Raw genomic sequence first — 12,252 nt, 5'->3', positions numbered from 1 at the left:
CCCTCCCATTGTAATCTTGTGGAAAGCAATTAAAAGTGGCACAGACAGGACCGCAGGCAGGGTTTACTGTGGAACAAAAGGATTTTTCACCCAGCCTTTTCTGGTTCCTGAAAGGCAAACCTGTGGGATTATTCTAAAGTTTGGGTATTTATTTATAACAGGGCAGATCAGCCACTCAGAAGCTGGGAGAGAATACTAATTGAAAACAACGGGTGCTATAGACCTTAGGCTATATTCAAAAGGACAAGCGCGATATCTGAGAAAAACGCATTGCAGTACATGCGGGGTTTTTTTTGTTTTTTTTAAAATACGCACATGAAAATTGCATGTTATATCAATAAGAGAAATAGAAAATCGCATCACACTCACATGACAATCACATCAACATGTGATGCAATTTTTTAGATTTTGTGGCCCCATAGAAAATAATGGTCGAGATCACCCAAAAGTAGCACGTGATGCTATTTTTCTATCTTGACCATTTAAATACAACCTATTATTTACAGTGGGTGTATTTCTGTGCGAGTTTTATGTCTAGATACATTCACCAAAGCACTGCTATAACTTCAATCACCTGACTGGCGAGAATCCCAAGTGAGGGACCCCACTAATAAATATTGATGATTTATCGTGAGGATATGTCAACAGTAGTGCAGTCCCGTAAAACCCCTTGCATACATGCGTGACCCGTCTATTTTGTGCACATAGTGGTGCGTCCGGAAATTTTGCAAATTCATACAGGAGCCAGGGAGTGCTGGTAGTGGATTGTGCAGTAACACATTTCAACGATCTGACATAGACCAACTTAACAAACCCCTCATTTGAATCGAATCCTCAAGCTGGCAAATGGTCTAGCTCCTCTGGTGCCCAGTGAGCACACCCGAGATCCTGTGTTTTACTGCATGGGCAATTTAATAATTCAAGGTACCCATCCAGAAGCATCTTTTGCAATAGATTACCTGGTTGTACTTTGTCCACCTGAGCAAAAACGTCTTTCTAGTGGTTCTCCACTCTAAATGATAGAGGATGATCCTAATGGGCTAACCCTGTGACATCCCTAATAATTAGACAACACCCTTAACGTTTTCTAAAGTACACCAGGTTCTTCTTATCCTCTCCTTTGCTGATGTTTGCACCCTGTTTCATATTTGTAAATTCAGATTTTCAGGCGGGCTTCCCCATTTTTTTGCTGTTTGCAATCCACTTTTAGAGAGTATAGCATTCTCCAAGTAGTTCCCTGTCCTGAATTCCTTGCCCTTACTTCCCCTTCTGCATTGCACTGTTTCTGGTGCAATTAGCATGGAGTCAGTATCTGAATGCCCGTCACTCTGGTTACCCAGGACGATCAGGCATTTAGGGACATTCTGTGCAAATGGTTAGCAAACCTACGACAATGTGCGCACAAGCTGTAACAGCAACAGGTAGAGCCTGTGGACCTCCTTATCAGAATGTCTGCAGATCTGTCAGCCTGTGAAGATATCACCTCCCCCTGTTGGTGTGGATACATTCCGGTGACCTTGTTACTACAGAAGCTCTGTACCTAACAGATAGTGGATTGCAGAGAAGCTGGAAGGGAGCCCCCCCCCCCTAGTGGCAGCTACATCAAACATGATTTACAGTGGCAGAGCAACAAACTTTTTAATGCAAGTATATTAGAGAAATGCTGAAACTAACACAAACTAGTAGATGAGCAAAAGTTGTCTGAAACATTAGTGCCCCTTTTATACGTTAATGGATATTCTATAATGAACCAGGCTCTGGAAGGAACAGTCAAGGTAAAACTAATACATTATGCTATGCCTGGTGCAGGGTCTGAGGGGGTGGAGCATGACTGGGTGATCTTCAAATCTGTCACACTCCATCCCTGAGGATCTACATTCGGCTTAATACAATTAATCATTTTTATCTAGAGTGCTCCTTTTACACATGAAGCACTTGTTATTCAGGTAAGGTGTATGAACGACCAAAGGCTGATCATATATAGCATTGTATCTCCTCCTAGGTTTGGTTTCTAATTGATTTGTCTCGCCGCTACCTTCAGAAGGGATACACAACGCTAACCTTTCGAGACGGGGATTATTATTGTTGCTATTTCCTGTGGTTTGAGAATGAAGCGGTAAGTGTTTTTCATATGCTTTATCACTTTTGCGGCTTCCCTTTTGCACAGACTCAGAATGAGTCATATGGTGTTAATTACAGAGTTACTTTTTATATTTAGTAATACTGAAGGACCGCAGTACATGTGGGGAGGTGTAGATGCATCAGACCACAGCCCAATGTTAAGCAGAAAGCAAGGGCCAAAACTAGTACATGAATGTGGCACCAACTCCTCCTTGTATAATCCCGCCCTGACCCTGAGGAGCGGGCATCTGACCACCCAGGCCTCTGATGTCTAAGTGAAAGCCTAGAAGGCTGTGGGAAGCTGTGCTACTTTCTATGATGGCTGGAGGACCATTGCACATATGGTATAACTGTCTCTAGGTTTGCTACCAGTGACTAGATTTATGATATTGTGTATTAGTGGGTTTCCAACTGGTGAGGAGCGACCATGCTGGAGGATATTCATGCCAGAAATAGGAGGGGTTTGATATGGAACTGATGGAAATGAATATTGGTGGTAAGAGTGAGCAAACTTAAAAAGTTTGGTTCAGCTGGCTCACGAATTTAGGCAAAAAGTGTGGTTTAGGCCAAATTAGTTCACTGAACCGAAGCTTTACCGATACCCCTAATACAGGTGTCTAACACTGCCTAAGAATTAGAGATGAGCGAGTATACTCACTAAGGCACATTACTCGAGCGAGTAGTGCCTTAGCAGAGTATCTCCCCGCTCGTCTCTAAAGATGTGGGGGAGGAACGGAGGGGAGATCTCGCTCGAGTAATGTGCCTTAGCGAGTATACTCGCTCATCTCTACTAAGAATCATAAAAGTCCTGTATAACACTCTTAAATCACTTAGGAGTCTATCGTAGTACATTTGAGTTGTTCTAGGACCAAATTAATTTTTCCTTTTTTCTTTCTTCCTTTTCCTTCTTCTTTTTCCCTTTTTCTTTCTCTGTTATCTTTTTCCTTAGTTGTCTTTTTTCTCCTCCTGCTTCTCCTTTTCTGTCTTCTTTTTCCTTCTTTTTCTTTAAAAAATACATCAACAAACTGAAGCAAGTTGAGAGAAGAGTTACCAAGATGGTGAGCGGTCTGCAAATCATGTCCTATGAGGAACGGTTAAAGGATCTGGGAATGTTTAGCTTGGGAAAGAAGGCTGAGAGGAGACTTAATAGCTGTCTACAAATATCTGAAGGGCTGTCACACTGCAGAGGGATCAGCCCTATTCTCATCTGCACAAGGAAAGACTAGAAGCAATGGGATGAAACTGTAAGGGAGGAGACAGAGATTAAATATTAGACAGTGAGGGTGATCAATGAGTGGAACAGGTTACCATGGGAGGTGGTGAGTTCTCCTTCAATGGAAGTCTTCAAACAAAGGCTGGACAAATATCTGTCTGGGATGATTTGGTGATCCTGCACTGAGCAGGGGGTTGGACCCGATGACCCTGGAGGTCCCTTCCAACTCTACCACGCTATGATTCTTCTTTTACCTTTTTTTTCTACCTTCTTTGTTCTTTTATTTTTTTCTTCTTTTTCTGCTTTAAAAGAAGGAAAACTAAGATTTGTGCTGAACTGAACTTTTAGCAAAGTTTAACCCAAAACAAGGTTTGACTGTTTTGGTTCGCTCACCTCTAATTGGTGGTAATAAAGGTGTCTAATAATGAATTCTATTTATCCCTGAGCCATAGAAGTATCACTTAGTCTCTGTTCACATCTGCACCAGAGGCTCCTCTTAGGGAATCCAGTGCAGATCTGCCGTGAAAAGTTGGACGAAGTAATCCTTGCCTGCAGGACATTTTCATTTGATAATGCTGGACAGAATTACAGAAACTGAATAGACCCTATTATAGTTAATGGGGTCTGCTCTGTGTCATTTTAATACTGTCATAAAACAGAATCGGTTGGCCAGGGGATTCCGTTTTCTGGCCTCCTTAATGGAGCAGGAAAGCAGAATCCCCAACACTAATGTGAACAGAGCCTAAGTCCAGTTTCAAATGCACATCGTAGCCTTGTAATACTGTGTATATAATGTATAAAACTCACTTGTGTTTTCTCTTCATATATCAGGGTGAGAAACTGGAAGCCATCGATGTGCCGGTACTAGGAGATGACTCTGCTCCAATAGGGATGCTGGCAGGAGAATATTATCGGTAATGGGATAGGTGTAACTTTTGTTGAATGAGAAGTTCTGCAACTTTCTAATATACTTTTGCGCTCCAATTCCTCACCGTTTCAATATTTCTGCTTGCTGTCAGTGAATGGAAGCATTCTTGTTTAAAACCAAAGGCTAAAAATCTCAGCGACTGGTTGAATTGGTTTCAGTTGTATTCCATCAAGACAATGAATTCTCAGAACTCCAGACTGATACATGTGAGGGCTTGTTAGCATTTGTGTTTTTGCTTTTTATTTTTGCCGTTTCATCACAGGATCAGCAAAACGCAAAAAAAAAAAAGCTCAGTTTTCCTCCCCATTGATTTCATTGGGAGTTTCTGATCTTCAGTTATGCTCAGTTCAGTCTTCCATCTGCTTCCCATTATTGTAAGTGAAATAAACGACCACGTGCAGAAGGGAAGGAAGACAAACCAGGGACAAAATGGATCCATTAAAAATAGATGTAAACGAAATGCAATAGAAAAACGGATAGAAATCCGTTTTTTTGTTTAATTTTTTTTTTTTTCCTCTGCATGTGCCTGCCTGAGCTGCTAGCACAACCCAAACTGTCGTTTTACGTTTTTTTGTTCCATTTTAATTCTGTTTTGCTACCCATTTCATAAAAAGAATGAATCGGTGAAAAAGGGAAAGCAAAACGCTGATGTGAATGAGCCCTTTCCTGCACGTTGTAGCAACTATCAGGATAGTGTATAGATTTGTATCGCTGATGTGTTTACTGTATCGGTGCGAGTCAAGAACGTTGCAAGTCACTGACAGCAAGCAGATCTTATGCTGCGGAATTGAAACGCAAAGGGGCATGTGTATTATTTCTTGTTCACTAGTTTTCCGGCACACAAAGTTGCTAACTTGGTGCAGGTGCCAAAATTGCAGTTTTTTTCAACTCTAGCATAAGGGGCCGTGCAAAATTGAGATCCAGGTAAAAAGGCCCCAAATTTTTTAAAAGGTTGGCGTAAATGAGTTGAGACCACCTCTGGACTGGAGTATATATGGGCTGTAGTGGTCTATATGGCATCCAGCCCTTTTTGGCTCTACTCAGACATATCTGAAACATTCTATGCCAGAGACAGACTGGGGATGATTTTAGGCCCCGAGCATTAAAATGAATGAGCCCCTTAAGAACCACTTGTATCTATGACACGTCAGAGGATAATCTTTGCGTTTTCCCCTTTAATGTCTATGGCCGCCTTTTATTCACATCTGCTGCATATTTACTGGCGTGAAAAAAACACTGGTAGATTGTCGTTGTGAAGTGCTCCTGCGAGATTTCACATTATCATCTCCCTGCTCAACAATTGGTTTAAATGTTAATTAGATGCAAACAGCTTTTCTTTATTTCACTTCATTGACTAAAGGGAAAATGTCTCATTATTTCCTACGTTTACACCAGACGTTCTAGAATAAGATGCATGTTCAATGAACGGGAGAAGGCTCACTCTATATAAGGCTGAAGGGTTACTAACAGTAATAGTGCCTCTTGGTGACCCCGTCACAGTAATGGTGCCTCTTGGTGACCCCGTCACAGTAATGGTGCCTCTTAGTGACCCCCTTCACAGCAAAAATGCCCCCATAGCGACTCCGGTCACAGCAAAAGTGCCCCCATAGCGACTCCCATGTGTGGTTGCTCTCTGGACCCCTCACTCACTGACCAGGAAGGCTGAGCAGGAGAGGACACTGCTAAGGCGGCCCATATCTGCCCCTCATCCCTGCGCCATGCCTGACTTGATCTTGCTTGTGGTGGTTTGCAGGAACCGACAGCTGAGGTGAAGTGTGCCCTGTGCCAAGGGCTTCCTCTCCACCCTGTTCCAATGGCCCTGGGACTCTCAGTATCTATGTGTCCACTGATGTCATCATGGACACATAAACACTGCTTACGGCTAAGGTCACAAGATGAATGGTGGGGCTGACGGCTCCCTGCACCACTGTTGTCTTAAGCTACATCTACATCCTGAGGACACAGATACAGTTAAAATCGGGATATGTAGCATGCCGCCTGGGATAGTGGGACAGCCCCCAAAATCTGGTACTGTCCCACTGCATCCGGGATGGTTGGGAGCTATACAACAGGACAAACTCTACCTTTATGCTATTAAGCCCCGTGGATGTAATGGAAGGGAACCCCTGCTTGGGACACCTCTGTGATCTAAATACAAAGCCGGAGATGGTGGCGATGCCCCTATTAGATTGTAATTAGAGATGAGCGAGTATACTCGCTAAAGGCAATTGCTCAAGCGAGCATTGCCTTTAGCGAGTATCTCCCCCGCTCGAGACTGAAGGTTCGGGTTCCGGCGCGGGGAGCGGTGAGTAGCGGCAGTCAGCAGGAGGGAGCGGGGGGGGGGGGAGAGAGAGATCTCCCCTCCGTTCCGCTCCGCTCTCCCCCGCAACTCCCTGCCCGCTGCCGGCACCCGAACCTTCAGTCTCGAGCGATTGCCTTTAGCGAGTATACTTGCTCATCTCTAATTGTAATACAATATTCTATTCCTTAATGCTAGCAAATGAAAAAAAAAATTAAAATTCTGGTTGAACTTTTTTGCTTCTGTTTCACATTTCCTAAATGTTTTCTCTATTTCATCTAGAAAATTGCTTCGATATTACAGCAAAAACCACCCTGCGGAGCTGGTGAAGTGCTATGAACTGCTGACCCTGCATCTGGGCATCATCCCGCCAGAGTTCATCATCCAGCAGTGCAGGGATCTGGCTCGTAAGCTGTGGGAGCCTTCGAGTATACCGCTCCTGTAAAGTGACGCTACGAAGAGACCGTCTCACCTTCCGTCATCCTGGCTCCATTCCCTGCACTTACACACATGTACTGACCTACAATTGGCTTTGAGAAAGACGGGTGGTGCACTGATGCAAAAGCTGCTGTTTAACCTTAAACAACCCCTTCAAATATCTGCTCTTACGGGCCTTAAAGGGGCATTCCAGGCTTTTTTCCCTGGATAGGTCATCAGTAGATGATAGATAGGGGTCCGCCTTTTAAAACTTCCATCCATCATCTGATTGTTTGGCCCGCTATTAGTGCAGCGGGACAATTCTCGTCATCGGTGGTCAGAGTAGAAGGCAGGAGCACTGTCTTCACTCCCATTGAGATCAGTGGGAGCGCCGCGCTTCTCCTAAACCACCTCCTCAGAACCATGGTCAGGACATCATGTCCTGTCCTGAGTAGGAAGAGTAAGAGCAGCGCGGTGCTCTCATTGATTTTAATGGGAGAGAAGCGAGCGCTCCTACTTTCTCCTCTGACCACTAATGACAACGTCCATCCCACTACACTGACAGCAGAACAGGCGATCAGATGGTGGACAGGAATCCCAAGTGGCAGACCTCTATCCAGAGGATAGGTCATTGGTCAAAAAAGCCCAGAATACCCCTTTAAGGGAAAAAATATCCTCTCTTTTTCAGATACAGTGCCACTCTTGTCCATGTGTCATGTCTTGTATTGAAGTGAATGGAGCTGAGCTGCAATACTATATACAGCCTGTGGGTAAGGGTAGCGCTGTTTGTGTGAATAAAAATACACGAGTGGTATTAGACAGGTATTAATGGTCAAAGTATACTGTATATTAAAGGGGTATTATCAAGAGCATGATCCCTATTTATGTGACCTATTATTGTATCTGTGATCACTGATTATTTAATGCGTTAATACTCACGTATCATGCGTCTTCACTGCAGATTTGCGCAATCCCATTGATTTAGAATGGGCTATTTTAGTCCACAATGCAGTCCAGAATAGGACCTTTTTCATGTGTATAAAATATGCATGTTTGAATACCCCAATGCAAGTCAATGGATTTTCAGCACTGCGTATTACATACGTAAAAAATATGCACATGATACCCAAGGCAAATACGCTCATGTGAGTAAGCCCTAAGGCCGTCTGCACCGTCACGGTGCCCCCCAGAGACCCCATACTTACCTGTGGATCCGGCGTCCTAGGTCCCGCATGACGCTTCGGCGTGATGCGTCACGTGACGCGCTGCAGCGTCACGTGACGCGGCCGGCCGCGTCATATGACATGACGGTGAACAAATAGTCAGAAAAAGAAGAATCTGCGCTCAAAGATGGAGTGAACTAAGGACGAATTCACATAGAAGTAAATAGTGAGGTATGACACTTACTTGAAAGGAGGGGGGTATGATGCACAAATGCCCCCTCCACAGAGTGTCCTCAACACAGTACAGAGCTATGCTCCAAGATGCATAGTAATAGTCCAGGAATTTTCAAGTCAGAAGAAGCTTTTTTAATAAGGCAACGCGTTTCAGTGCAACAAAGCACCTTTCTCAAGCCATACATATAAAATAAAAGTACAGTGTATACATGTATTTATATATCTCACAAAGACTTACCCTTCCCGTGTTTGATAATGCCGTGTGTTCAGCGTCCCTGGGAGTGGGCGTCTGTTGATGACGTCAGCAACATTGTGCAATGTGCTGACAGAACTATATAACCTTTATATTGGTAAGTTCCCTAAAACATTGCACAATGTTGCTGACGTCATCAACAGACGCCCACTCCCAGGGACGCTGAACACACGGCATTATCAAACACGGGAAGGGTAAGTCTTTGTGAGATATATAAATACATGTATATACTGTACTTTTATTTTATATGTATGGCTTGAGAAAGGTGCTTTGTTGCACTGAAACGCGTTGCCTTATTAAAAAAGCTTCTTCTGACTTGAAAATTCCTGGACTATTACTATGCATCTTGGAGCATAGCTCTGTACTGTGTTGAGGACACTCTGTGGAGGGGGCATTTGTGCATCATACCCCCCTCCTTTCAAGTAAGTGTCATACCTCACTATTTACTTCTATGTGAATTCGTCCTTAGTTCACTCCATCTTTGAGCGCAGATTCTTCTTTTTCTGACTATTCATTGTTTTATCTGGGTGAGCTCTGTTATCAGAGCCCCCAGCTTGCATCTGCAGCTCTCCTTCATTTGAAAGGATTGGAGTGCTGAGGAGAAGACGCATTGGTATTGCTCCCGCATATCCCAGCGGGTGTGAAGTGGATCTGCCTGTGGCGCTCTCTAACGTTTTTTGCTACATATGACGTGACGGGGAAGCGATTTCACGCTATCTTCCGCTGTGCTACAGCGGAAGATAGCGTGACGGACGGCTTCCATTGACTGCATGCTCTATTTGCCGCGGGTGAAGTCGGGTGATTTCACGGTGCGGAATTCCGCAGTGGAATTCTGCACCGTAAGCATTGTGCTATTAGGTTCAATAGAACCTAATAACTGCGGGCAACGCTGTGGATTTCCACCGCGGATTACGCGGCGGAAATCCGTTTGTGGGAAGGAGGCCTAAGAGTGTGTGCACCTTGTGCCCTCCTGGTATTAGGCCAGGCTCACGGATTTCTACAGCGGTAGACCTGCGATCATTCGTGGAAAGTAATTGTAAATGAACATGGAAGGTTGCAGATGCTAGTGTTTTTCCGCACGGATGTATGCGTATTCGCAGCGTATCATCCACATGGAAGAAAAATCTCTCCTCCAGCCGGCATTCCAGCTTTTCTGTATATTTTCCTAAGTTGCGAGCCTTTCTGCTGCTCGTACGTAATGTTAATTGCATATGGGCAACAGAACGCTAACATCGATTGACTTAAATAAGGGCTGTATGTGCCGAATCTGCGCTAAAATAGAGCGTGCTGAAATTCTTATCCATGAGTGTGAATGAAAAATCGAAAATACATGCCTTTCAATGCCCATGTTTTCCCGCGGATCTTCTGCATGGACGGCGATCACCAGCAAGCATGTCCCAGACATGCTTTTCCAGACTTCTGAATGGCATTTTTTTTTGTCATTGACACATCTTCTGTTTTTGCATCATTGCATAGCTAGAAAGATTTACTATTTAGGAGTCTGGAAAAGTTGGGTGACGATCTATATGTGAACCATGATTGGAGCCATGTTCGTTGTCATCCAGCTTTTGCAAAACCCTAAATGGCTATTTTTTTTCTAGGTATGTAGCAATGCGGTCGGCTGCTCTCATCACTGCATTCAGGACAGCATGGGTGACTCTCAATATGACTGTGATTGCAGAGGTTGTCACCCAGCTTTCCCAGGATTCAGCAGGATAAATCTTTCTAACAATGCAAAGATGCAAAAATAGCGGAAATGTCACTTCATAACTAGAAAAACAATGCCATTGTGGAGCCCAGAAAAGCTGAGTGATAATGTAAGGAATGGATAACTTGCTGATCAGGAGATGCCCAAGTGCTGAGTTCCCCACCCATCCCAAAGATGGGGCAAGGGCAGGTCTTGAAGTGAGGGTAATAGTGGTTGCACATATTTAGCAATGCTCCATTAATTTAAGTGGGTCACCAGAGATTACCAAGCATTTGAACTCAGGCGCGCTGTGCTACACTGTTCCCATGAATCCAATTCACTTCAACAGGAGTTACAGAAATGGCGTAAGGTCGCTGCTGCGCTTTAATTGTTTTTTTGTGACACCTGGCGAGGTGCTTGGGAAACCAGCTGCGGTTTTCTCATCTCAGCCAGGAAGCGCTCAGATGGGAATACCATAATAAAGATCCTAGTAAATCTTGAAGTGACCCAATGCCCAATAGATGTATTCTTGGAGGCACTCTATGGGTTCACGGTATCAGATTTAATAATATAATAGTCTTTTTATTTATGTAGCGCCACCATATTCCACAGCAAACCAGGGGAGAACAGATACAAAAAAAAATACAAAAACCATCGTTACATGTAGTAATCAGTTAATGGAGACAGGAGGGGTGAGAGTCCTGCTCTAACGAGCTTACATACTACAAATAATGGGGTGATACAGAAGATAAAGGGGCTGAAGATGTGCGCGGTATGGCGAGGTGGAGAGTGAGGGATGCTATACACATAGACAATGGTCAGACTTAATCTATGTGGTGGCTGAATCGGTATGATTGCAGGGGACGGTTTATTGCGGCTAGCAGGAATTGGAGTCGGTTAGGACAGGGAGCATGTTATCAGGCGGAGTACAGAGGGGTTTGGTTTAGCAGATATGGTATACCTCCCTGAAGAGGTGCGTTTTTAGAGTGTGGCCGAAGTTGTGCGAATCAAGGATTGCCCGGATAGTTTTGGGTAGCGCGTTCCAGAGGACTGGTGCTGCTCTGGAGACGTCTTGGAGGTGGGAATGAGAGGTTCGAATTAGAGGGGCACTTAATCTGATTTCGTGAGCGGAGCGGCGGGCACGGATTGGGTGAATTTCCAATAAGAGCAATAGCACTCCATAGGACATAATGGGATCATCAAAAGTGTGCGTTGTAAAGTCTGTATTCTCTTAGAACTTACAGGGTTTTGTATTGATCATTGTATACTGTAAATTAAAAGTTCTTCAAGTTCTAATGCACTTTGTCTTTCAGTTCCTTGGTGATTGAGAACACTCTACATTTTAGAGCCAGCAGACATGTACAATACATACTATAGCTAGTCCTGCTCACCGCTAAGCAGATTGTATCCAGTGTACACGATTCTCTGAGTTCAACAACCTGGACTTCAGACTCATACATTGTAGCAAACTCGCAGACAGATGTGTGCTGCTGCTGATATGTTTGGCTCACAGAGCTCTTGTAAATGTCATTAGTGGAGTCCTGATACTGCTGGTGTTATGTCTCTGTGGTGGTTCCGGGAGCGAGGAGGGTATAAATATATGGAAGGCTCTGGTCTTGGACGGAGAGGAACAGGATGGATCAACATTTTGATGAATTGCCCGCCATCTCTGCCATTCTCACCAAGCTGTTAGGAGATGTTGGGAGCAGTAGTTACGTGAAGGCATACGCACAAGGCCAACAGGCTCCAGAGGGCCCAGACAAACCATCAGTATAGAGTGGGGTAAAATGGAAAAACAAAAAAAGGGGCAGACAGCGCTTAAGGACAATCCTTTATATAGTGAATCACTAGGTAGAAAGAACGGAAAAGTGGTTCACTTTACACGGGATGTACATAGGCATAGGAGGACCTCCGTTGACGCCACCACCAACCATGTA

General features: G+C 44.2%; 1 protein-coding gene across 3 annotated transcripts in view; it reads left to right on the top strand.

Moving 5' to 3' along the window:
* Positions 1-7,853, top strand: part of HPS1 (HPS1 biogenesis of lysosomal organelles complex 3 subunit 1) — a 53,616-nt gene extending 45,763 nt beyond the window's left edge. For all 3 annotated transcript variants that reach the window (XM_066601113.1, XM_066601112.1, XM_066601111.1), the window contains 3 exons: positions 2,003-2,116; positions 4,166-4,248; positions 6,844-7,853. In XM_066601113.1, coding sequence (XP_066457210.1) covers positions 2,003-2,116; positions 4,166-4,248; positions 6,844-7,006 — 360 coding nt within the window. In that variant the 3' untranslated portion in view covers positions 7,007-7,853. The remainder of the gene's footprint in view (positions 1-2,002; positions 2,117-4,165; positions 4,249-6,843) is intronic.
* Positions 7,854-12,252: the final 4,399 nt, after the last annotated feature.

This window comes from Eleutherodactylus coqui, chromosome 4, assembly GCF_035609145.1.
Source record: "Eleutherodactylus coqui strain aEleCoq1 chromosome 4, aEleCoq1.hap1, whole genome shotgun sequence".
NCBI lineage: Eukaryota > Metazoa > Chordata > Amphibia > Anura > Eleutherodactylidae > Eleutherodactylus > Eleutherodactylus coqui.
The sequence above is the reverse complement of the archived record's forward strand: the minus strand, read 5'-3'. Positions and strand labels throughout refer to the sequence as shown.